The following is a 27,028-nucleotide window of genomic DNA, read 5'->3' as shown; positions in this document are numbered from 1 at the left end:
GCCTCCATAATTCCCAATGACTGAAAATGATGAGGCCATGTGACTGACCTGACTTCAAGTGGGTTTTATTTAAGAAAAATATAAGAAGCATATTACAACTAGTTGTGACTACTGGGAAGGTTATTACCTATGCCCTGTAAACTTCATCTTCCTACAACGAATACCTACCTGGCACTGAGGGTGTCTCGAATCTTCGACATTCCAGGACCGTGCAGAGATTCATTTATGACGTTATAGGTCATTGGCCTGACCTGAGCTGAAAATGCGTGTCATACCGCATACGTGTCATATACGATTTGGCTTGAATGAACAGCCAGGTGTGCCACTTTTCAGATCTCTACTCGTATATTACCAACGCATTCTGACCAACCACAAAAAGTTAGACCATCCCTCTCCTTAGGCCGGAGAGGCTGGAAATCAAATGCAAGAAGATGAATGAACTTGCATAAAAAGTAGATCTATCATGAAGAGGACGGGTAAATCTAAAACCACTAGTTGACCGATAAGTATTTGTTGTTTTTTTCACCACTGCTGCGGTGATTCATGCCTTGTAAACCTTGGCCCGGTCGTCTCTCCTCTCACTGGCGGGCGGGTCCGGTAGGTACCCCTGTACCCCTGCCAGGCTGCGGAAGGGGTCGGTGACGCCGCCAGCGATGTCCCTGGCCGCTTCCTGCTCGCGCTGCGGCCGGCCCGGTGGCTGTGCGGACCGTCTCAGCGGGCCGTATAAATGTGCAGCGGCCGGTCCGGACGCCAGCACTCACTCCTCTCTCTTCCACGGCGCACCGCGCGGCAGCCGCCCTCTCTCCACCCATCTCAGGTGAGTCAGTCTAGCTCCAGAGTATAAAGACAGTCAGTCTATACCGGCGGCCGACACCGGGCGGCCCCGGCCCCGACCAGGGACGCTCGGAACTGATTGGGATATACCTAACTTTGTAGACTGTTCTACGCTGTAGGGGAAGTTGGGGCAATGCCGGAGTTGGGGCAAAGCCGAAATTCGAGATATTTCTAAAACCGTACGACATGGATGCCACGTCTCAGTGATGCTCTGAAGCTTAAGTGACTACAATTATTGCATGTTTGTTACGAGTTGTCATTTGGAATACTTCGGCTGTGAGGGCGCCAAAAGCGTTTTCAAGGTACGTTTCCCTTGTACTACATGCGCCTTTGAAGCTGCATTTCTTACTCATTTTGCTACCGTTTGTCTGGCCAATTCGGTTAAGTAATCTTCAGCATGTCTTTGCATAAGTGTGCTGCCTATTTGAAATTTATACAGCACGTTTAAAAGTTATGGGCCTGCAAATGAAAGTATGGCTGGCTGGGGTAATGCCGAAAACGTGCAATTACGCACGTTAAAGCACGCTACGTGGACTTTACTGCTGTAGAATAGCAACGCGTATTTTTAGTCAAACAAATTACACTTTCAGCCGGCACAACGGCCTGTTACCTATAATAAGGAATGATTTACCTAGCATTTTTTTTTATTATATCACACAATTATAACTTCCAGTGTGCACCAAGCGTCCTCAAGCTCTTAAAACGCGTGTCAGCTTTGATGAATTTTGGATAAAGTTTGAGATAAATTGGCAAAACATCAATGTCTGCATTCCTCGTAGATCATTTATCCCATTTTCGGCTTTCCCCGCAGTCCGGGGCAACGCCGAAAAAGTCAGTTCTTTGATATTTTTAGTTTTTGCGCTTAACGGTATGCAAATTCATCAAATGCGCCTGGTATGTTTGAAAGACAAAAGACTGGCCTCTCGAATGACGCCAACAAGAATAGCTTATGTTGTCTACCTTGCGTGCTACGGGCATCAGAAAAAAAGTATTCGGCGTTCCCCCAACTTCCCCTACTTTCTAGAGTCCAAGAACTTTTACGGTTGATAAACATTAACCATAGGTAGATATTTTTGTTTGGACTCGATAGGTATTGTTTTACCTCACCATTGCACGCAACAAGAAATGGAGATGGCGTTCCCCATGCTAGATAGAAGGCCTAAAAAACTATTGTTGTACAACTGTCTTTTTTTTCTGTGATTTTTTTTTGTACAACAAACTTCTTTTTATTTTAGAAATTCTCTTAGTTTTACTTTGTGTAATGTTCAACATGATATATCTTGATAAAAATAATTTCAAAAATACTTTATAAAAGTTATATACGCCCTGAAAAGTCAGGCACTTAGGGGGATATGCATCATATGCCCCTTGCTGCGGCTGCCGTCGTAAACACGCCATTACCTACCGCACCGCGGAAGTCCGGTGCTGCTTGGCGCCACGACTGGTCAAGGTCGCGCCCGCGCCGGCTCTTGCCCTTTCTAACAGGCCGGCTGGGGAGGGCATCAGAGCGCGCGCGGCCTTGTCAGGTGCGGCTGAGCGCAGCTTCCGCAGCCGGGAGCTGTGCTCCGGCCCTGCGCCCGTCGTGGCCTCGAGCCCCGCCGGCTGGAACGCGGAACCGGGGGCCAGGGGAGCGCGGAGCGCCTGCGCGGGGATCCGCCCCCGCGGACGGCCCGCGAGGCGGCCCGCCGGTCATGTGCGACCAGTTGGCCTGCTGGACGTGTTGCAGACTGTGTTACTGAGTTCCGTGAGTCGCCGTGAGTCGCCGTGAGTCGTCACTGACGCTCGTGTGTGTCTGTCTGTGCCGGCAGCCCCACCCGCCACCATGCACGCCATCCGTGTCGTCTCTGCTCTGCTGCTGGCTCTGCTGACGCTGACGCTGATGGTGCCCGCCAGCGGGTTCGTCGTGTACCGGGGCCGTGGCGGCGGCCGGGGCGGCCGCTCCTTCGGTGGCCGCACCCGCTTCGGAGGCCGTCGCTGCAACTTCGGCAACACCATCAACCCGGACCCGTTCGCGTTCCCCAACAGCGCGCCGTTCCCGAGCGTGCCGCTGTGCTGAGCAGCGACCGGTCCGCGTCGGGCAGGTGGCGCGGGCGGGCGTGGCCACCCGCCGCACACCGGCGTACCGCGGTACGGCCGGCCAGGCGGCGGTGCTGAGCCCCCGCCCCCACCTGACCCCCCCCCGTGCTGTGTCCGTGTAAGAGAGTGCTGTGCTATCGTGAGCGTAGAGGTGTCCTATCGGACACCGTGACCTCACCTGATGACCCTTCAGCCAGCGGGCTCCGTGTTCTCCGCTACACGTCTGTGTACAAGGAGGCACGGACCGGTGCCCTGCAGTGTACCCTATCGGTCGTGATCTGTCCCCCTCCGCGCCCGGGAGCGGGGCGGGACCCAGCGCGGCTGATCACATTGTCAATTGTTTTTCGTGTGTTTTATTATCAGCCATGACTGTGTAATTTATTGTCATATGATATTGTTCATGGGCATTGCGCCGAATCCAGTGAATTGTTAATACACAAATGTGGATCCTTTTATTTCGTCTAAAGGTCGCACACGAGGATCGGTCGTTGATATTGCGTGACAGCATTCATGATGTCACTATAAGATTATTGGAGTTTTTCGTTAGTGCTCCTATTCAAATTGAGCTAGCGGCTCGGGGAAACCACCAAAGAACTCAGAATTGCCAAATAGAATGATATGCATAAATTGCAATGCATCATGACGACCTCCTCCCACCAATATCGTGACCTAACAGGCTATGACCTGACTGTAAACTAAGATAAATATCCTGAGTTGGCCTCACTGAAACAAAAAGTATACCATTCGACGCGTCTTACCTTGACACACACGATATGTGCCAAAATTGTGACTGCTACCATTTTTGGCGAAGTTATTCGTCAAAACCCTCGGTAGAGGAGAACATAAAAGTAAAACTGATAGGTACGGCGAGCGTTATGTTGTTTTATTTGGAATCACATTACGTATATACAGTTGACTATAAAATGATATTCCACCTCTCAAGCTATAAATTGACTGGAACGAATCACCCAATAATATGGTGAGTGCAGGGTAAGACGAACGTCGAACAGACTGAATTACTCCACTCCCGCCTCACCAGGGCGAAGGGTAAGATACGAACAGTTAGCACAAGCTTCAGATCCCTCATCACATTATCATCATAATCAAACAAATAAACAAACAAGCGTTGGGCCAAACATATCAAGTTATTGCCTGGCGTAGGATCCCACTAACAATACAATGGTGCGAGGTGCGGTCAAGACCGTATAGAGAAGAATCGCGGTAGGTACTCTTTAGAACTTCAAATACAGTTGACTCGATCCAACAGTCGGCAGCGTTTAATGACGGTGGGAAAAACAAACACACAAAAGCACAGCACACGAGCACACAATACATACATGCACACAAAATCCAGAAATGAGACTGGTCCAGCCGAGTGCCTTAAGCCGCCCAGCGGGGCTATGGCCCGGGTCGGCTTGTTTAAATTACTGCACAATGTTTATGGGCTGTCTAGAAGCTGCAGCCATGATCTCGAGCCGACGCTTTTACAGCAGCCACGGCCGCTGGACTATAACGCGGGCACTACTAATGGCGACGGCGACCGTTCGCGCAGCGGCGAAGTCCGTTTGCTATGAAGGTGATCAATGCGTGTGTAGCACACAGGTGCGGTGACGGCGAGCTATCGGCTGCTCCGCCGTCACAGCATAAATAAACGACAACAACAACACAGCGCCTCGCTCGGGTCAGGCGCGCTGCGCCCGCCGAGGCGTGCCAATGGATCCGCGCCAGTCTGCGGCGACCGGCGGATGTCAGCGGCCACTTGGCGACTGTCTGCGCCGGCCGAGCTGGCGGCTGGGGTTCGTCAGGGTGCGGCTGGCGCCCCTCAGCCGGAGCCGACCGGCGCCGCCGCAGAGACACCCCCGCACAGCGGCAGGTCGACAGTGAAGTTGATCGCGGCCTGTCTCAGGGAGTGCCGCACCTCCTGGTCACCGCAGTGCACTGGGTTGCCTGCCGCAAACACAAGAGTTCAAAGTTGGATTTGATCCAAAGAATTAAACAAACACTGAACCGTCACGTGATCGGACCCAACGACCGAAAAGAGAAGCGTGCTGCTCCGCACTGAAATATCGCACATTTCCACCAGTAATTATTTAATATAATATTGGTTATTGAACGTTTGGATGGATTGCATACGGGACGTCCATCAGCTGTTGATGGTTGGGGGTTGCGCGGTGACCTCTGGCCGGCACGGTCGGTCGACCGGCGCCGGTAAACAGAGCGGGCGGCCGGCCGGCGCGCCGCCGCTCCCTAACTCACCGGTTGCGCGCAGTTTGCGGTGCTGGAGGCTGCAGCGCCAGTCCGGGTGGCTGTGCCAGCGCAGCCGGATGACGGTGTTGTTCCGCACGTCCAGGACGCAGAGCGCCGGCAGGCGGTGTAGCGATACGTCCAGCTGCTGCAGACGGTTGTTGTTGAGCAGCAGGGTCTGCAGATGCAGCAGGCGTGGCTGTGGAGTACACACAACGCACACAGTGAGCTCGTTGGACAGAGGAGCCGCGAAGATCACCACATTACTTCAGTCATCGCCCATCGGGCTTCAGTACAATCCAAAGACTTATTCGGTAGCATGCTGGGAAAATCTGCTGCTTTGTGGTTCCTCGTAACAGCCTGGGATGAGCGAAGGCCATAAAATTAATTTTAATTACATAATTTTAATTACATGAAGCAGAATTGTGTATATCACCAAGTATGCATATTGCATACACATCAGGTCATCGGCGACACAGATCTAATCACGTGAAAGACATTTCTCTATAACCACAATAAATTACACACGATCAGCGCGGAAATTCCATCTTCTCCGAACGCAGCCCTGTGCCTTGCTGTGACCTCTGATTACCGCTCCATGCTGAGTGAATCAAAGCGCAGAGAATTGCTGAGTCAGGCTGAGCTACAATGAGTTGGCCACCGGCGTACTACTAAGGCGTGGGCGAATCGAGACACTTGAACCACAGCCCACACAGTCCTTAGACTTGATGATAACATAAGTGGCCGATGCAGAACTACAGACCTTTGTCTATCATGAAGTTTAGATGTTTGATTAGCTGTGGTAGGTGCGGTCACAACGTTGTTAGTGCAAACGTACCACGGTCGCAAATATTTGGCGTGCATGAGGATAACATAGTGATGTCGGATGCGTCGCATGAGCTGATCGCGAGCAAACAAATGCGATAATATCCGATTTCAATGTCCGGGGTCATTGCATGACCTTTGAAAATCAAAGTAGACCTCAAAGACCTCAAAGCAAACTGATGACATCTAGAGTGCTTGAAACTGTTTTACACTTCACCTCTTTAAACGCTAGTCAATTAGGAAAACACTCAAGGATCTCATCCGACCACTTAAATCGCATGGATAAATAAGCAGGAACATAATACAGCTATCAGAATCGTTAGGTATAAAGTTACCAGTCCGCGGTGCTCTACGTCACCAATTTTCAATCGCCAGGCGGGGCGCTGACGGGTCTGTGACGAACCTCTGCGGGCGCGGCCCCGACCTGAGGCGCCCGCTGCGTCCCTCGGGTGACACAGTGAGCCGACCGGACGGTGGCGGACACCGCGTGGTGGGTCCGATTACCGAGCCGGTAACAGACACCCCGGACGTAGTGTTTACGGACTGCAGCACTCGACCGCACCGACCGCTTGATCCGCCGCGAGCCGCGAGCCCAACGGCGTAAATCGGCGCCACGCCGCACAGCACAGAGCCTAAATACGCTACATCAAATTCCGTGCTGAATAATTGACGAGCGTCTACAAAACTATTTAATTAGTCGCTAAAGTATGCGAGGCACTGTCAGATGAAGACAATAAAAGCAAGAGGGTTTCCAGGGATTCAGATGACAGCATCAGCAAGGTCAGACAAATTGGGTCAGACTCGTTCTTCAGAATACTTAGAACGTGGTGGTTGTTATGGTAGTCAGCTGTCATGCTGTCATATACTTTCGTTCCCGTCTTATATGCTAACAGCACACAGGCTAGCATCCCTTGAGACGGATATCAGGGACGGACAACTGGTATCCGTAGCGCAGCCAAACTACCAGCAGCAAATGAGCATAACAAACATATCTTATTAGCAGTTTTCACGACGGCTTTCTGGCACACGTCTGGTTCACGTTCGGTGCAATTTGTTCCAGTTAGGTTCTTGATTGATTCTTAGTAGTTTTTCAGCTTAGTTTGCAGTAGTTGCTTAGTTACCTGATTCATAAAATTATCAATCAGTATCCTCGACTAAAACAGCCGTGCTCTCGCCCGGTGTCACATTGTTCTCGGCTCTCGCGCAGCTCACCTTTCTTTTGTGATGCTCTCACGCGGACCCACCTTCCTCTCGCAGTCTCGCAGGTTCACCTTGTTCTCACCTCGCTCTCGCACGGACCCACCTTGCTCTCACGCGTCTCACCTTGCTCTCGTGCGGCAGCTGCTCGCGCGGGCTGAGCGGCGTCACGGAGGTGAGGCTGTTGTCGGACAGGTCGGCGCTGACGAGAGCCGGCAGCGCCTCCAGCAGCTGGCCAATGCGCTGCAGACGGTTCCCAGAGAGAGCCAGCACCTCCAGCGACGGCAGACCGGCGAAGTTGGCCGCCGATAACTGCCGAAAGAGCAGCGGTTACGGGGAAAATTCAACAAACAAGCAATGAAAATAAACTGAGGCATAAGAGAGTGCCTACATGACAGCGTCTCTCCGAAACCGGGGAGCATCGGTGACAATTCAACTAACGACGTGACTTAGGAATGAATATAAATGTGATCGATCAGTATAACAATGTACCCACCTCGACGAGCTGGTTGTTTGAGAGGTTGAGCTTGACGAGTTTGGGCAGGTTCAGTTGGCCAACAGAAGTGATGCGATTCCCAACAGCGAACAGCTCCCGAAGTGAGTGTGAAAATACCCGGCCCTGTAAACAGGAATAGATTCATGGGTAGTGGAGGGGGTCAAATTGGATAGCTGCCACAATGCCTAGCGCCTCGAATGCATTCTTTTTCTAGTGTCCAGGAAGATATTTTGAACGCAACTTCGTGCGTAGCAGGTCGTTGAGTCCTGAGAAATGGCATCAGCAATGACATATGGCAGTTTGAAACAATCTTTATGCCGTACCTACTGCACGAGAAACACCTATGGATTGCATTATCAAAAGCACAATCACTTAGCATTCAACTAAACATAATTGCATTTTTTCAACACTTTCAAAATGTGCTATATTTTATCAAAATTGTATTTTTCCACCGGTGTGTTGTACGCTTAAAGAATACCTATCCACAAACGTATAAAATAAAAACAACAAATCCAGAAACGATTAACAGTTTTATTACAACACAGTCCAATATTTCGGTGCTGGTTACCTCGATCATTGCGTCTGACTCGAAAAGTCTGACGTCAGCAGCGTTTGTTACACGCTCTGCCGCTGTCCAATTTACTGTGACGAAAGGAATGGATAGTGTAGCAAAAATAAATCAATTTCATAACCAAGCCTGGCGTCAGAATGTACTTGAATGGCGTAATGCCGGCTGCATAGCATCATTTACGTTGTTTAAGAGCATAACAAAGGACTTTGTGTGCGCGGCGGATTTCCAGAACATTTGCCTCGCAAAAGACGGAAGGGGGTTCGACAATCAACATGCAGTCACGGAACGAATGGTAACGTATCTCCCGCAACAGAAAACGAAAAACATTGGAAACAACAAAAACAAGCTACACACAGGCAATAAATACACCGGCCAGTCAGCTATAGCTGACTGGCCGGTGGGTTGATTCTGTTGCGTCTATAGACGCAACAGAAATGCCGAGAACGACGCAACCTCTAAACCGTGAATGATTCAAGTACAAGGACATTTTCCGGTCAATGTCCGTTTGAACATGCCGGGTACAGCTGGCACTCCGAGGTCAGGGTCTCCAGGGGTCAGAGGGCGCTCCGCGACCGCAGAACCAGCCTGTATGAGTTCGATTGGATGCAAGTGAAAGCAATTGCCGGCACTGCGATGTGATGTAAGCGAGTTAACGGCGTCGGATGCCGCAGCGCGGGACCTCAGTGTGTGCGCTGTGTGGGCCCGGCTGTGTGTTGCAGGCTGACGGGTACGTGGGTAATGGGTAGTGGGGAGGAGGGCAGGGACAGTCCGACAGTCACAGACCGCTTCACGCTCCACCGTGCTCGCCTCGCTGTATTTCACTCTATCGATAGTCGGTGAAATTCAACTAACGACGTAGGAAGGAGTACTGCAATCAGCAAACACGTGATGGTATCATGAAATTAGCGTCGAAAATTACATATTTATGTGGAGTATTTGCACAGGTCACCGCTCAAGTGCAAGCTCTTCTCCCTTGAGCCAGTCTGGGACATGTGATAATGCGTGAAATGTTTGGTCAAGGAGCCTGTCGGCGCGGCCCAATGTCAATATTGATAACAGTGACAAGGAGCAGAGCCGGGTGCGGCGGTCTGCGGTCAGGCCAGCTCAGACAACAGGCCGGGCAGGCCACTGGCGCTCCGACCAGACCTGCCGAGGAGCGCCAACAAATCCTGCCCACTGCCGGACAGTCTCTGCTCGATACACTGATGGTCGGCCAGATGGTCATTGGTCGGTGCTGTTAACCTAAGCTAAACTTTGATGCCAGAGAGCTGGACTTGCCACCCTGGATAAACCCACAAGACAGACGGACGGGCAATTTGTAAACCCTCCTGACTGGCTGACGGTCGGATAAATCCAACTGACTGTTGGAAAACTCTGACCGGCCGTTCGAAAGTTCTACTGATCATTGCCTACGCGCGACTTCGCCCGCCGACTCACGTCTGGGGGTGAGCGGCCCCGCCTGCAGGCCCACGCGGGTCACAGAGTGGCAGACTGGCCCAGAACTACACTATCGCTACTCTAGTGGCACCCACCTGGTGGCGGTTTGGGGTCAGCTCGGCGAGGGAGCTCAGCTGGTTGTGCGAGAGGTTCAACTTGGTGAGCGCCGGCAGCACGGTCAGGATGGAGCCCAGTTGCCGCAGCTGGTTGCCGTCCAGGTTCAGCTCCTTCAGCGCCGGCAGCCCCTGCAGCTGGTCCACCGACAGCTGCGGGTAGAGAGTGTCCCACTCAGTACCCGACACCCAAACCCAGAACACCAGACACTCCGAAGCCGACAAAGCCGACAAGGTAACTAGAAAACCATGGAATAGACTGCTAATGGGCCGTGGATGTGTAGACCCTGCACCTGCGCTCGTGCAAAGTGAGACCCTAACTGACAGTGTGGGCCACCATTCCACAGCGATGCACCAGCTTTGAGTGCAATCGGTCCAGCCATTTCCGATGTGTAGGAGCGTAACCCGCACATGCGCACGTGCATGTTGCACCCCAATCATGACACAATATACATACATTGATAAGCTATGAGCAGGAAGCATTCATCCCAACAAATAAAGCAAAATCGCATGAAATAAACCGACAGGGCACGATGTCATATAATTTCAAGTGTAACACCACATTTTATTGTATAAAGATCTATTTCGTCCAGAGATAGGTTACATTGGCTTTTATCTCAGCTTACGTCAAAGCGCTATATACCATGTCAAGGGGATAAGTTATCTTTTCGGACAAACATTAGCAGATTGGTATGATTTGTATAAGAGACGACACAAAATTTGGCCCGGCAGAATCAGGCATGTGGTGTGGATGACGTCGTGGCATTGGCATCCGCCACTAGCAGCATAAAAAAAACGTTTCACTTATCCCTGTTGTGTTGCACAGTTTATATGTTTCGGTACCACTATCTAAATAAAACAACCGATGCTTTAGGGGGACCAGTATGACATAAAGCTTCAAAGAAGAGCGCTAGCCTTGATTATCGAAATATTTCGACATGAGGAACATTTGTGAGAAACATAGCACAAGTTCCGGGGTAGTCTCAGCATCCAGATAAAAATAAAAAATAAAAACGTTTTTTTAAGATGACTTTATATTCGCGGTCTCAGAGAAGACATTGCAGACCGGAAAAACGGGTGGATATAGGAATTTCTATACTCTTCACATTTACGATTGTAAATATGCTGAAGGGATAAACCTAACTTTATGTAAGCAAAAGGGACAGCAATAATTTCATAGCATTAGAAAAGTACGAGCGTGTGATTGATTGTACAATATGTTGTTGCGATATTTAGTCTGATACGATATGTTATGACGGTATTTCATATTATAACAAAATATTATGAGATATGTCACGATCTATTATTGCACCAAACAGCAGTATTTAAATCGGCCAAAATGAATACAGATGATGCCGCGAGGCGGGCCTATTGTGCTGTTGACCTCACTCAGACGTCAGCACTCAGACTGTTGACTGCCTGGCCGTCAGCACAGCTATCCATGTGCGTGACCGCGGCGCACTGCAGCGGGCTGTGGGTCGGGACCGCGGGCGTCACCGTCATTCGTCTCCCTCTGTTGTTACTGGGGAGTGGGGACGGGGGCCGTTTGGACTCCCTCCTGACGCACCATCGCCCCCGTCAGAGTTGACGCGAAACTGCAGCCGACGTCACACGCCTGACGACGCGTCCGCCGGCCGGCCAACATCAGTCATGAGAGCCGGCAACTATACGGTGGCCTAATTTCCCGGCTAGCGGGACGTGGTGACGTCAATGCGTCTAGTGCCTGCGTCACGGAGGAGGTTAAGGTCACACTCGCGTGCCGGGAGTACGCGTGCCTCGGCGGCTGCCGGTCTCGCCTAATCGGCCGCTTATGTGAAAAGGCGTGACGTAAGGGCTCGACGACGGCCAGGCAAGACATAAACACGGCTGGCACGTTATGAAGGGGCCGTTCGGCGAGGCGTTTAGTGCCCACTCCCGGCAGCTGGGCCGCTGGCGGCACGCGGAAATGGTCCGGAAATGGGCTGTCAATGGGGTAGGGCAGGGCGGGCAGCCAGGGGTCGCCTGGGAAATCGGCGCAGGGGTCGCCTGGGAAATCAGCGCAGGACAATATATACAACGCCGGTGTGCAACAGCCATTAAAAACGACAGGTTTCGTCGAACATGCATAAAGCCCAGCACATGGTGTTTCATATATGTTTACCTGTTACAATAGTCAATAACTATCCAAATATCTAAGGATGTTTATTCATTATTATGTTCCTTGTTTACATTCAAGCATTTCCTTCTGACCTGAACACCTGAAAGCGGTATGCCGTTGGGATTTACATTTTACTGCTATTATGTAGTATGATGCCATGCTTTTTCCGCAACGTCTCTACCAATTGTTTTTTTTTTTTTGGCCAAATTCATAGACAAATGTGAGTCAGCCCTGCAAAAGGTGTGGAGGGTGGCGGTTTTCGCTTCAACTTACTTAGGTATCTACAAATACACAGCTGGCGCCCATTGAATAAAAGCTGTTGAATATGTTCGCGAAAGCCTTTTAGTAGGTATGTATGTATGTATCATTTTGAATAGGGTAATTTTAGTATGTATCATTTTAACTAGGTAGCTCCAGCAGGTCCCTGCGGCTCCCTCTCTGGCCTACCTGGTCGATCAGGTTGCGGGAGACGTCGAGTCTGCTGAGCCGGTGCAGTCGGAGGTGGCCGATCGAGCGCAGCCGGTTCGAGCCGAGACTGAGCCGGTCCAGGCCGGCCGCCTCCAGCAGGCCGTCCACCGACTCCAGACGGTTGTCGTAGGCAATCAGGGAGGTCAGCTGGCCGCCCTCCGGCAGCTGGCCGCGCAGAGAGGTCAGCCGGTTGTTGGAGACGAACAGCCAGCGGAGACTGGTGAGCTGGCTGCGACAGACAGAGCAGTCTGGTGAGCTGGATGCGACAGACAGACAGGCAGACAGACAGACAGACAGAACAGTCTGGCGAGCTGGCTGCCACAGACATACAGACAGACAGACAGACAGACGACAGACAAACATGCAGAGTAGACTGGTGAGCTGGCTGCGACAGACAGACAGACAGACCAGACAGACAGACAGACAGACAGACAGACAGACAGACAGACAGACAGACAGACAGACAGACAGACAGACAGACAGACAGACAGACAGACAGACAGACAGACAGACAGACAGACAGACAGACAGACAGACAGACAGACAGACAGACAGACAGACAGACAGACAGACAGACAGACAGACAGACAGACAGACAGACAGACAGACAGACAGACAGACAGACAGACAGACAGACAGACAGACAGACAGACAGACAGACAGACAGACAGACAGACAGACAGACAGACAGACAGACAGACAGACAGACAGACAGACAGACAGACAGACAGACAGACAGACAGACAGACAGACAGACAGACAGACAGACAGACAGACAGACAGACAGACAGACAGACAGACAGACAGACAGACAGACAGACAGACAGACAGACAGACAGACAGACAGACAGACAGACAGACAGACAGACAGACAGACAGACAGACAGACAGACAGACAGACAGACAGACAGACAGACAGACAGACAGACAGACAGACAGACAGACAGACAGACAGACAGACAGACAGACAGACAGACAGACAGACAGACAGACAGACAGACAGACAGACAGACAGACAGACAGACAGACAGACAGACAGACAGACAGACAGACAGACAGACAGACAGACAGACAGACAGACAGACAGACAGACAGACAGACAGACAGACAGACAGACAGACAGACAGACAGACAGACAGACAGACAGACAGACAGACAGACAGACAGACAGACAGACAGACAGACAGACAGACAGACAGACAGACAGACAGACAGACAGACAGACAGACAGACAGACAGACAGACAGACAGACAGACAGACAGACAGACAGACAGACAGACAGACAGACAGACAGACAGACAGACAGACAGACAGACAGACAGACAGACAGACAGACAGACAGACAGACAGACAGACAGACAGACAGACAGACAGACAGACAGACAGACAGACAGACAGACAGACAGACAGACAGACAGACAGACAGACAGACAGACAGACAGACAGACAGACAGACAGACAGACAGACAGACAGACAGACAGACAGACAGACAGACAGACAGACAGACAGACAGACAGACAGACAGACAGACAGACAGACAGACAGACAGACAGACAGACAGACAGACAGACAGACAGACAGACAGACAGACAGACAGACAGACAGACAGACAGACAGACAGACAGACAGACAGACAGACAGACAGACAGACAGACAGACAGACAGACAGACAGACAGACAGACAGACAGACAGACAGACAGACAGACAGACAGACAGACAGACAGACAGACAGACAGAACAGTCTGGTGAGCTGGCTGCCACAGACCGACAGACAGACAGACAAACATACAGAGTAGACTGGTGAGCTGGCTGTGACAGACAGACAGACAGACAGACAGACAGACAGACAGACAGACAGACAGACAGACAGACAGACAGACAGACAGACAGAACAGTCTGGTGAGCTGGCTGTGACGGACAGACAGACATACAGACAGACAGAGCAGACTGGTCACTTGGTCAGGTGGGTGGAACTACAGCCAGAGCAATGAGCCAATGTGTCACCGCAAGGGTCAGGTCGGCATTTGGATAGTTTTTATTTATACGTTACATGCTAAAGAAGTGGATGCGGAAATATTTAGGCATTATCGCTAAGATAATCAAAAAGCACGACGTACTTGAATCAACTTCATCCAGCCTGTCTCCATATCGCGTGCTTTCATTTTCGTTCTCATAAGCCGAGAAGCGGAGTAGGTATCAGGAAACGGCAGGATGGGTTCGTGCAGGCTGTGGATTTACTCAACAGGGCTGGTCAGCGGCGGCTGGTGGGCTGAAAAGCGAAGATGTAAAAGTCGGTGTCTGGTGGCGCTACTAACTGTGCGCCTCGCTCACCTGACTGTGCCGTTCAGCGTGTGCAGCTGGTTGTCCGTCAGGCTGAGGTGCCGCAGACCGGCCGGCAGGGCTCCCTGCTCCAGCTGACGCAGTCCGTTCGCGGCCAGAGAGAGGTGGCGCAGGCACGGCGCGGCGCCCAGCCGCCCGCGCGCCAGCCGCCCGATCCGGTTACCGTTCATGGTGAGCGTCTGTAGGCGCGGCAGAGTGGCCAGCGCCGCCTCCGGCACTGCCGACAGACGGTTGTCGTCGAGCCGCAGCAGCTGCGCCGAGCCCAGACCGGCGAACAGCGCCTCGGGCAGCGAGCTCAGCGCGGTGCCGCTCAGCTCCAGCTGTTTGACCGGCCGCGGCTTGTCGCCGAGCAGCTGAGCGCCCAGAGGGCCGCCCCAGCCGGAGAGCCGCAGACGGGTCCTGCCGGACAATGACTCTGTCAGTACTCCAACAGACCGCCGCCCCAGCCGGAGAGCCGCAGCCGGGTCCTGCCGGACATAGGACTCTGTCAGTACTCCAACAGGCCGTCGCCCCAGCCGGAGAGCCTAATCGCCGTTTCACACGTAGTTAGCAACTTAGACGGCTCCTACCAGACACGAAGCTCTGTGAGACCTACTCTATCGCTACCCGAGACGCCTGACAATCGCAAACTGTTGCATCGCACCGCTAGATATATCTGGGCAAATATCGCGACGTTACATGCTCCATGGCAGCTGAGGCACTGTGTCTGAACGCGAGTCCTCTCCGATGATAGATCATTACAGATTGTAGATACTAGATGCTGTAGGCAGTAGGCGAGCAAAGCGGTGAAACCCAAACATTCACTGCTTGCAAATTATTGAAACCACAGAGTTTCTGTTAGCAACGTTTGCCATTGGCGCTTTTGTGGATTGCGGGGAGCCCGAAGCTCCGCACTGGGCTGGTGGATGGTCGTCGGGCGCTCGTACGCTAACCGCACCTGGTGGCTCGTGCCGCGGTCTCCTCTGGCGCTGCAGCCGTGCGGCAGCGCGAGCAACCGGCGCGTGGCAACAACGGCAATTTCCAGCACTACCGTCTAGTCATTCTCCTGTCGTATTACCTCCGTAAAACTCCGCAATGTCTCGCCTTAACATGTTTCAGTGTAGTGACAACTATTGAATTATTATTTTGAAGTATTAGATAAATTAAAAACAAAAATTGAAATGTCGTTACTAAATGGCAGCAAGACCTCGTAAAGCATAATAAACCGTCTGAAGTGCCTTACCGAAGTGGCGAAGTAGCAGTACACCGAGCTCAGGCAAGTGTAACTGGTGTCCCCATTGCATAGCGCGCGCACCGCTACACGTGCTGATGGGGAAATTACATGAGGGATCGATCATTATCAGCCAAAGCACAGTATAGTGGGCGCCGGCGGTGCGCCGGCCCGGAGACCTCAACTATCAGGTCATTCACGCTGTCAGAACAGACTAGCCCGAGTCAGTCGTCTGACCAGAGGTCAATGACATTTTGTCATTATAGCTTTCGCCCTTCTGAACTGTTCTGCGGAGCAAAGATGCATGCGTGTTAGATAATGAATTGTCATAAGCGATAACACTGGATGTTACAAGAGCCGATATAATAAAATCCGCATTAACCCGCGCCCTGGTGGGGGGGGGGGGCTATTTTTTGCCCCCCCTCCAGACTTTTCGATATATCTCCAGAACCGCTGCGACGATCGTCACCAAACTTTCAGCACCCTCCTGGACATCAATTTTACACATTGTGACAAAAAATTTTCCAAAAGCTATGATAGGTTGGCCGGAAATGACGTCAGAGTGACGTCATGTTCTGCCGTTTTCGACCCAAAAAAGGGTTTCGCGGGAAGAGCTGTCACGCCTATAGCTTTGCAAATACAGAAAAATGTTTAGAACATAAAAGCTGTAAAATTGACAGGGCTACAAAACTGCTATCTCGGATTTTTGATTGTTTTGATTTTGACCCCCAAAAATCAAAAAATAGATTTTTGGGATATAGTAGTCAATAAATCCAAAAAGTTTTTTGAATTTCGCAAAAACCGGAATATATGTGATAGTCCTTACCACCTTCCATACACATACCAAATTTTAGATTGATACCTCTTTTTTTGGCGAAGTTATAGCGAAAAAACTGTTCAAAATTAATGACATCAAATTTTCAAACTCAATTTTTAGCAATTCTAGACCTCGTAGTGCAAAACAAAGACCACCATTAGACTCCCCGTGACGAGCTGCATCGAATCGATACCCATTTTATGCAAAAATATCAACTTTGAAATTTGACCTTTTTGACCTGACCTTGACCTGACCTCCACCAGAAAGTGACCTAAACCGTACCTGATGGTCTTATAACCAACACCATTGGGTTGGAAATGAAAAACTGGCCATAAAACATGCATCGCACAACCTTAGTAAAGTTGGGTTCATGTGGTGACCCTTGGTGACCTTTGGTGACCTGACCTGTGACCTGACCTGGTATGACCAGTGACCTCTAATAGCAACATATGTACTAGACAACTGATGTCTTATCGCTGATTTTCGACAAAATGCGTTTTACTCGGTGTTATAGCGCTTTCCCTAGAAGCCCCGTGAACGGTGAAACATTTTATCTTTGACCTGACCTGTGACGTCATCGGTGACCCCGAGGTCAATAAAATTTGGTTTCCCTCGACAAATTTGACAGGGCTATCGAACGCCGTTTGAATTTTGCGGATCCGTCCAGTAGTTTCGGAGATACGAGGGGGGGGGGGCAAAAAATAGCCCCCCCCCCACCAGGTCGCGTTATAAACAGACCCCACCAGGGCGCGGGTTAAGCGTTCTATCATTGTATCTGAAAATAAGGAAGATAAAAGATAACGAAACATAAATAGTCAGCTTTGCGCAAGCCATTAGTTGAAATTGCAAATGCGTCTCCCAAACAAATACCTTTGGAGAAAGCCCAAAACAATTACTGTGGCAATAATCTAAATGCCTAACAAAATCCGTGTATCCTTAGAGCCGGATTTATAGTAACAACAGACTTATAAAGTTCGATGTAAATGTCAATAATGATATTAAAAGAAACGGGCACGGATATTCTAGTTTGCGCAGATTTTAACTCGAGCCCCAGGGCTGTCGTCGGACCCTGCCACCCGTAGGATGGGGCATCGTTTCACCCCCCCCCCCTTAGATCTCGGAAAGTTACCGGACGATTTTCAAAATTCAAACGGCATTCGATAACCCCGCCGGAGAACTACATTGTGACCAAATCTTATTGACTTCCATCCAACCGATGACGTCACATATCAGGTCAAAAGTCGCATTTTTCACCGTTTAACCTTCGCCCTGGTGGGGGGGGGGCCATTTTGGCCCCCCCCCCCCTGTGGTTTTTCAGCGATAACTCAGAAACCACTTGAGTTAGCGCCCTGAAACTTTGTATAGCTGTTTATTCAACATTTTTACATCATGTCCTTTTTTGGGGGGTTCGGGTCAGGTCAGGTCAGGTCACAAGGTCACCAAAACTGACACCACCTCTAAAAAAGTTCAAAGCTCTCTCAAAGGCACAGCTTTTATCCGATCGATGTAAAATTTACAGTACTTGAAGATGTCACCCAGCTCTACAAAATGGCTATCTCGGATTTTTTATAAATGTGACCTAAGGTCAGGTCAGGTCATCGCTGCTCCCCATTATAAGTCAATGGGAGAATCGAAAAGTAGTTGTTTTTCAGCTAAATCGGGCGTGATTGTTCCTATATTTCGTTATTGAAGTGTCTTGGGTCAGCAAATCACAGCCCATGTGAAACCATTTGCTTGTGACCTCGCTGAGGTCACGCTAGGTCATCTCCCTGGTCACCAGAGGTCACCAGCGGTTTTTCTGCACTTACTTGTTATTGAATAGAGATAGAGACTCCGTTCGACGTTTATCGTGTTTGTCTCGTCAATGCGGATCGAATGATATGCAGCATGACCTATTTCGGTAAGGTCATGACCTTGACCTGAGGTCAAATTTTCAAAATGACCTTTCGAGGTCAAACTATATATCATTCGACGCGTCTCGACGAGCCAAGCACGATGGTGCATGAATCGTTTCTCTATTTTCTCGTGAATGCATGCTATAGTTAAAAACATTTTCAACGAAATTTGCCAAGTTGACCTTGCATGACCTCTGTGGGCCAAACCGTTGAGCTGAGGTCAAATCTGACGAACCTTGGCGAAAGAGCTTGAAAAGAGCTATCGATTGCTTTTTTCCGCGGCTCTCTAGCTCTTCTAGTTTCCGAGCTACAGCGGAATATGTCCGGCAACACCGAAAACACTGAAATTTGACCTATGATGACCTCTAGCGACCTCAATATTGACCTTAGCGAAAAAATGACTGAAATACTTTCGAACGTACTTGTTATGGGCTTTCGTTTGCTTTTTTCCGCGTCTTCCTAGCCCTCTTCGTTTTCGAGTTAGACGGGGGGGGGTCATTTTGGCCCCCCCCACCAGGGCGAAGGTGGCTCAGACCCACACCAGGGCGCGGGTTAAAGGCATTCTTAGAAATGTGTTGTAAAATCAAAAAGGGAAAGACGGGGGATCACCGACCCCTGTAACCTTTTAGTGCGTTGTCACGTAATTTTTTGGCCACATGGTAAATCTCTCCGTTTAGTTAGATTGTCGCATTAATTTTACATACATATCATCCAATTGTTTTCTTGTAATTTCGTTCATCATTGCATTATTCCACATTTAGTAAAAGTCTATATTTTCGGGGTAACACCGCCAATTGGGTAACACTGACACCGCCCGAGCACAGCAGGCAACGAAATTTGCAGGTTGCTGAACTACTAACCCGCGCACCGACGGGGGGGGGGCGGATATCCGCCCCCCCCCCCTGAGGTTTTTCGCGAGTAGCGGAAAAACCGCGGCGCCCGCGAAATTTTGTACGACTATTCTCTCATCAATTTTACACATGGTGTGCAAGTTTGAACCTCCTAACTTTTAAGGTCAGGTCACCAGGTCACTTTAAATGACCCAACCTCAAGTCACTTTTTTGCAACTTTGTCACCGTGCCAGAGCTACAGTAGATGTCGGAGGCCTTTGAAAGTCGCTGGATGTTATAAGGTCATTAGTAGCTACAATTTGTTTATCTCGGAATTTTGATATCGATGACCTAAGGTCAGGCCAATTTCTCGACCTCCCCATTATAAGTCAATGGGGGAAAAATCAACTCCCTGTTTTTACCACTAAAACGGGTTCGAATGGCCCCATAAACCATATATGACCTCATATACGATCAACCTTCACTACCTTGAGGTCTGTTTTGCTGTTGGGCAGCCGTAAGGTTACGTGACGTCATCAGAGGTCACCAGCGGTTTTTTGACAATAACTCCGTACAGGAACAAGATACAGCCGCGCGGATGGTCTCATTGTGTTCAGCTCGTCAAGGCGCATCGAATGATATGCATGATGACCTCGAGGTCACGTGACCTGAGGTCAATCTTTGACCTTGACCTTTCGAGGTCAACATATATCATTTGATGCGGATTGACGAGAGGATCACGATGCTGCCCTTAGTTTGTTCCTATATTGACTAGTTCAAAGTTATTCGAGAAAAACTCTCTCCATACCTAGCGCCGCCATTTTGACTTTTTCGACCCCTGTGACGTCAGCTTTGACCTGACCTGAAAATGACCTTTGTAAAAATTGTAGACCTTGTCCATGCGTATCCGATGCCGTTTACCGCTTGTCGCTATCTTGCTTCGTTCTCGAGATCTCAGGGGGGGGGGCGGTCATCCGCCCCCCCCCGTCGGTACGAAGTTGGCGCAGACCCCCGTCGGTGCGCGGGCTAAGCTGTTCTTCTTATCGTGAATTTCTAGGCGTTTCAGTATAGGTATTCATAACATGCAGTGGGAGCAACTCTATTATATCCCTGGTACAATGAAGTACTCATTTAAAAAACTATTTAGACGACTTTAAGCCCCCCCAAAAAATCATTTTATCCAAATTTATCATTGACCTCTTAAAAACACATAGTACCTAACCACGTTCTCTCTTTATTTGAAATGCGTCAGTCCTGGATCAGGTAGCACAGTGTGCTATTAAATACCAAATAGCCTAAGTGGGTATTGTTACCCAAGGGTCTGCATTTTTTCCTGTGGGTTTTCCTAAATAGCAAGAAAACGGCGGTGCGGAGCTCCGCCAAATTTTCAGTACCTTCCCGGGCGTCAATTTGACACCTTCACACCAAATTTCAAGTCTTAGGTCACCTTAGGTCAGGAGTTATTGAGGTCAAACTGAGGTCATGTTCGAGCAAAAATGAGCAAAAAACATGCAATCTTGAAACGCTCACCAAATCTACAGTTACCAAGCAATTTCAAAGTTCTTTATATGGTCTAGTAGACAATAAGCGGTGCTACAAAACTGCTATCTCGAATTTTCAAAATTTGGGGTTTTTGACGCCCAAAAATTCAAAAAAAAAGATTTTGTTAGAAAAACTAAAAAAATCAAAAAATCCGAAATTCGAAAAAAACTGAATAATTATGATAGTCCCTGAGTTCTTCTATATACATACCAAATTTCAGATCAATATCTCGTTTTTTGGCCAAGTTATAGCGAAAAAAAAAACTTCAAAAATGATGACGTCAAAATTTTTGAACTCAATTTTTAGCGATTCTAGACCACGTGGGGCAAAACAAAGACCACCATTGAACTCCCCGTGACGAGCGGCATCGAATTATACCCATTTTATGCAAAAATATCAATTTTGAAATTTGACCTAATTTGACCTGACCTTGACCTGACCTTGACCTGACCTTGACCTGACCTTGACCTGACCTTGACCAAAACGTGACCTAAGCTGGCCCCAAAGGCTGCCTGACCCACATAATCGCATTTGTCATGTTCTAAGTGCTCATGCATCTCAATCTGTCAGTATCCCTCCAACATAAATTCCAGGATTTCTCCAGCCGATCGTACGCTGCCGCAAAAATGGAAAAAAGTCAACCGTCAGCCAACCGGAAGGCCAACTAACAGCAGGTCACGCCGTCATAGCCGACTCGTGTCTCCAGTGGGCAAGGCGCGGGCGCGGAGCAGAACACGCTGATGAATGGGCGGCGTTACTGTACCCGTTACGGCGCCAGGTCGGGCGACCGCCGCCCGCCTCCCGAGCGTCGAGGGCGCCGCTGGTGACCCGGGCGCCGCGCCGGCAGGTGACGGTCCGACTCACCTGTGAACCAAGCCGTCCTCCTCCTTCACGGCGCAGTCGACCTCCTCGGACGCCGGGCTCCATCGGTCGCCCACACAGCGGATCTCTGAGATCGCTCCGGGGCCGAAACTGGCCCTGGCACAGCCGGTGGTGGGCAGCGCGTCGAGCCACCGCAGCAGCCCCAGCAGCACGCAGAGACACAGCACGACCTGCATGGCTGCCACTGACCGGGCCTCCGTCCCCGCCGGCTGCCGCGGCCCCAACTGCCGGCGGCGCGGCGCCCCGGGCGGCCGCGGCCCAGAGGCGGCGCGCGCACCGACCTGGGCCGTCTGTTTGGGCGCCCCAGCTGCACGCCCGGCCCGGCACGGTCCGCTCTGTGAGTGATCAGATGTAGCATCTGATCACTCACGAGCGGCTCGGCCGCTGTGGCATATACTCCCAAGTCCCAGATCCAAGGTTTGCCTCTGCTCATATGGCGTTCATTGTGCGCTGTTCCTGCCTGTCTTTATCTCAGACATGAGCAAATTAATGATAATAATAATCAGTGGCGCAGCCAGGGGGGGGTCAGAGGGTCAGCTGACCCCCCCGAAATTTCTGTCAGGGGCCCGCTCTGGGATAGCGAGAGAGAGAGAGAGAGAGAGAGAGAGAGAGAGAGAGAGAGAGAGAGAGAGAGAGAGAGAGAGAGAGAGAGAGAGAGAGAGGGAGGGAGGGAGGGAGGAGAGAGGTCCTAATCTAATCGAACGAGCCCGCTTCGAGAAATGCCTACTGGGACACCACGGATGATGGTCCATGGGCCCCAGGTGCAAGGGGCCCGGACCCCCGGTAGATGGGGCCCGGGCCCCGGGTAGATGGGGCCCAGGCCCCCGGGTAGATGGGGCCCGGGCCCCCGGCAGAACGGGCCCGGGCCCCGGGTGGATGGAGCCCGGCCCCCGGGAGAACGGGGCCCGGGCCCCAGTTGGACGGAGCCCGGGCCCCCGGGTGGATTGAGTCCGGGCGCCGGTGGATGGGCCCGGGCCCGGGAGAACGGGGCCCGGACCCCTGGGAGACCGGGACCCGGGCCCTCGGGTGGACGGGGGCCCGGGCCCCGGGTAGATGGGGCCCGGGCGCCCGGTTGGATGGAGCCCGGGCCCCCGGTGGATGGGCCCGGGCCCCCTGGGGAACGGGCCCAAGCCCCGGGTGGATGGAGTCCGGCCCCCGGGAGAACGGGGCCCGGGCCCCCGGGTGGATGGGGCCGGGCCCCGGGAGAACGGGGCCCGGGCCCCGGGTGGACGGAGCCCGGGGCCCCGGGTGGATTGAGCCCGGGCCCGGGTGGATTGAGCCCGGGCCCCGGTGGATGGGCCCGGGCCCGGGAGAACGGGGCCCGGACCCATGGGAGAACGGGACCCGGGCCCTCGGGTGGACGGGGCCCGGACCCCCTGGTGGACGGGCCCCAAAGCCCCGGGTGGACGGGGCCTGGGCCCCGTGTGGATGGGGCCCAGACCCCCCGGGTGGATGGGGCCCGCTAGGGTGACCCGCCTGCTCCGCAACGTGGATAAGGGGTATTTTTGATCGGTAGGCATTTGGTTGGTCTTGTCTCCGTGGGCTATGTATCCATTTCTATCGATTGCTTTTTGACGGCTTACCATTTTGGTTTAGGAAAAATATCCATCGCATCGAGGTGCCCGTGTCAGATAAGCGTGCGTTCTACTATAGAACATGTCAAGTGTACTTTTTAACCCTCGCATGTGTGCGGCGTTTGCCAGCTTCTAATGTGTAGGGGGGGGGTCGGTTGGACCCCCCCCCCTTGCCGTTTGGCCCCTGATCGAGCTAGAGCTTCGCGGAAAAAACGAGCGTGTTGCCCGTGACGAGAGGAAGCCGATGATACCCAATTTTAAGGTCCTAGGTCATTGGTTGACCTTCCAGGTCAGGTCAATGACCCAAAGTCGGGAAAATCGGGACCTGTTAGAAAGTCGTAAAGTGTGGCTGCTAAGGGGTTTTTCGGGGTGCTGATCACGAATATCGTGTTAGTTTTGATCACAGATGATGTCTTGAAGCATTTAGACCAGGTCGGGTCAGGTCAGGTCAGGTCAACCAGTAGGCGTCGTGACGGGTATTCGTAGTACGTGTCAACCGCCTCTGACAGCTACGTAACATGTTACGAAGTCACCAAAACTACTTCGTAAATGTTCAAATGGTTGCTAAATTCGAATTCAGCTCCAAAAACTAGCCTAGAAACATGTAAAACTCGAAAAAGTGACCCGAGGTCACCCGAGGTCACCAAAGGTCAATGACCTGACCTGACCTTCAGGTGACCTTGACACACACGGGAGTAACATCAAATCACATGTTTGAACGTTTGAAACCACGAAAAGCTTGCAAACACGCGGCTAGTGCGAGTCGACATACGCGAAATCGCGATTCCGGCCAAACATGGTCTCGGAAAAGAGGTCACAGGTCAAAGGTCATTTGGGTCAGGGTCATGAAATTTTCAGGGTAGGTGTAAAATTGATCAATTCGAGGGTACTGAAAGTGTCGTCGCGATCGGCCGCTTTTTACGCGAGTTATTCGCGAAAAACCATGGGGGGGGTCCATCCGACCCCCCCCCCCCCCTACACATGCGAGGGTTAACATAGGTTGACGTAGGTTATTGAAAAATGAAAGCCAGCGATGAATTGCCATGTAGAGGTTTGAAACATATGTCTTTTTAAGAATGCTGTTGCTCGTCTTGCAAAAGCGATGATTGGATCTTGGACAAAATTTAATGCTCTTTCCAGCGATGCCATTTTCAATTGTCAACCGTATCAGGTTATGCAGCAAAACCCATGTAATTAAGCAAGTGGCACATCATGGACAAATAATATGTTCTCCAGCCTTTGTTCCACAGCTTTTCACATTTTTCATGAGAGGCGGTACATTTCTCTTGCCTATGTAGGTGTTATTTGATTTCGCCCCGTCTGGCAGTCACCCGAAAATGGTATAAGGTCCAAAATCCGTCTGAAACGTCAATTTTTAAGCAAAAGTGCCTCACAGGTGCACGTGGCGCGTGCCAACCCCTGCACCGCACACCATTCGATAGCCCGTTCGATTCACTACACGATACTGTGTTCTCCGTGCCGAACGGGTCCACGGTTACCGAGATATTGCACGGGGACCGGACCCGTGTCGGGCAAATTTAGCCATTTTCGCCCGATTTTGCAATCCGACTCATACATGTAAAGCATATGACGCGAATTTGCACTTCTTGGGCACGCGCCATGTGCTCACTATCGTCCCGACTCCTGAGGTCGGGACGATACCCGACGACGGAGACCCCTAAAAGGCACGCTGTCCATCCTTGTTCTATAAGTTGCGCAAATTTCAGCGCGCTAGGTGCAACGGTCTGCAGGCCTGCACCCCGCGCTAAGTAGCACCATGGAGTAACACCATGCCGGGACCTCGGTAACAGACAGAATCTACATCACCACATTACCACAACACAACAAACCCAGCCAAAGGCAATAAATGTCCCATATGAGCGCGTTTAAATTTCTTGTGAGCAAATTCACGTGATGAAGAAGAATAATGGCACAATCTAGGTACTACAGCAGCCAATAGATGACTTTAGGACAGGCACATGGGACTACAAAGTACATATATCCTATCTTGTCCGACAGAAGCAGGCAACAGCTCCGTTTGCATTTATGCTATGCATATTGCGGAAGGCGTACATTTCGTCCTCGAAAGATACGAATTCATACTTCATAGTAACAGTACCTACCTACATATATTTCTGTCGTGGTCAATTTGCGTGAAAATTAGCCCATTGATGACACACCGGGTGATTACCGAGCTATTGTTCTATCAAAACTTTCCGATTCAAACTCGCTCAGGGTTATCGTGCAGATAAAGGGGGCCCGCCCAGCGAACGTGTATAAAATATGGAGAGATTCTGAAAAAATGGGTGGGGGGCCCGCACACTAGGGGGCCCGCTTTGGAGGCGATGACCCCCCCCGAAATGAAATCCTGGCTGCGCCACTGATAATAATAATGAACCGAGTATATGTGTAGTATGTAGTAAGCGAATAAATAGCAAACCCTGTGCCTTCATAATATGTAATGTCGCAATACAAGAAACTTCGCCCGTGTGATAGTGCATCCTACTTTCGTCCCGATACAGCTCGTAATTTAATTAACGGTAGATAATTCGAGGACAAAAAACGTTGTTGCGGTTTTTATTTTTTCGGTACTGGCCCTTCGATAATTATAGTCGGCGGCACAGGTTAACCCTTGCCGGCACAGGGGGGGGGATGCATCCCCCTGAGGTTTTTCGCAAATAGCTCGCGTGAAAAGCGGCCGATCGTAACGATACTCTCAATAGGTACCTTCGCGTTGATCAATTTTACACCTACCGTGAAAATGGCATGATCCTGCCTCAAATGACCTTTGACATGTGACCCACTATTCGAGACTATGCTTGGCCGGAATCGGGATTCGGCGTATGTCGGCTCGCATTAGCCGCGCGTTTGCAGTCTTTTCGTGGTTTCAAGCGTTCAAACATGTGATTTGATATTGCATCCATGCATTAGGGTGTATGCCAAGGTCACCGGAAGGTTAGGTCCGGTCATTGACCTTTGATGACCTCGGCTCACTTTGTCCAGTTTTGCATGCTTCTCGGCTAGTTTTTTTTTTTAGCTGAATTCGAACTTAGCAACCACTCATTTGAACATTTACGAAGTCGTTTTGGTGCCTTCGTAGCATGTTACAAAGCTGTCAGTGGTGGTTGACACCTAGGTACAGTCGTGTACAGGTTGATGGTCCCCTACTCTTTATCCACCGGGTTCCTATGGCTCAGCATTGGCAGCAGCCGCCTGGTACCGGTAGGCTGTGCCGCATGACCCGAGAGTGAAGCGGCACAGCCTAACCACACGGTATGACACCGGGTCGGGTCGCCTGGTAGAGCGATCTGACCGGACGCTGCGTTACACCGGCTGGGGGGAGGGGGGGGGGGGGTAAGGGTCAGGCCTGTCGATTTGGCTCGGCTCGGTGGATGAGGCGGGCTGGAGTGTGGTGTGAGGCGGGGGTGATGTGGGGAGGGAGTGAGCGGACCTGGGGCTGGGTGTGTGTGGTCACTTGTCGCACAGAACCGATCGTAATCCACCCTCCAAAAATTCGCTTTAGAGATATTCACAAAA

The 27,028-nt window shown here is 51.0% G+C and overlaps 1 protein-coding gene across 1 annotated transcript; it reads right to left on the bottom strand.

Moving 5' to 3' along the window:
* Nucleotides 1–3,772: 3,772 nt before the first annotated feature.
* On the bottom strand, nucleotides 3,773–22,140 carry LOC122389489 (chondroadherin-like protein). The gene is made up of 8 exons (XM_043381606.1): nucleotides 21,900–22,140; nucleotides 14,733–15,140; nucleotides 12,378–12,627; nucleotides 9,776–9,946; nucleotides 7,673–7,795; nucleotides 7,303–7,488; nucleotides 5,167–5,353; nucleotides 3,773–4,857 (listed from the first exon to the last, which is right to left on the bottom strand). Exons 1-8 carry the CDS (start codon nucleotides 22,091–22,093, stop codon nucleotides 4,733–4,735), a joined length of 1,644 nt encoding a protein of 547 aa, XP_043237541.1. The 5' UTR covers nucleotides 22,094–22,140; the 3' UTR covers nucleotides 3,773–4,732.
* Nucleotides 22,141–27,028: the final 4,888 nt, after the last annotated feature.

This window comes from Amphibalanus amphitrite, unplaced genomic scaffold (assembly GCF_019059575.1).
Source record: "Amphibalanus amphitrite isolate SeventyFive unplaced genomic scaffold, NRLGWU_Aamphi_draft 000359F_arrow, whole genome shotgun sequence".
NCBI classification, from domain to species: domain Eukaryota; kingdom Metazoa; phylum Arthropoda; class Thecostraca; order Balanomorpha; family Balanidae; genus Amphibalanus; species Amphibalanus amphitrite.
This window is presented reverse-complemented; position numbering and strand designations above follow the sequence as displayed.

Coding starts and splice junctions, on each gene's coding strand:
- LOC122389489 (XM_043381606.1), bottom strand. CDS start 22,093: ATGCAGGTCGTGCTGTGTCTCTGCGTGCTGCTGGGGCTGCTGCGGTGG. Junction 15,141..21,899: donor GAGGACGGCTTGGTTCACAG/GTGAGTCGGACC, acceptor ATTGTCCGGCAG/GACCCGTCTGCGGCTCTCCG. Junction 12,628..14,732: donor ACGCTGAACGGCACAGTCAG/GTGAGCGAGGCG, acceptor TGTCTGTCGCAG/CCAGCTCACCAGTCTCCGCT.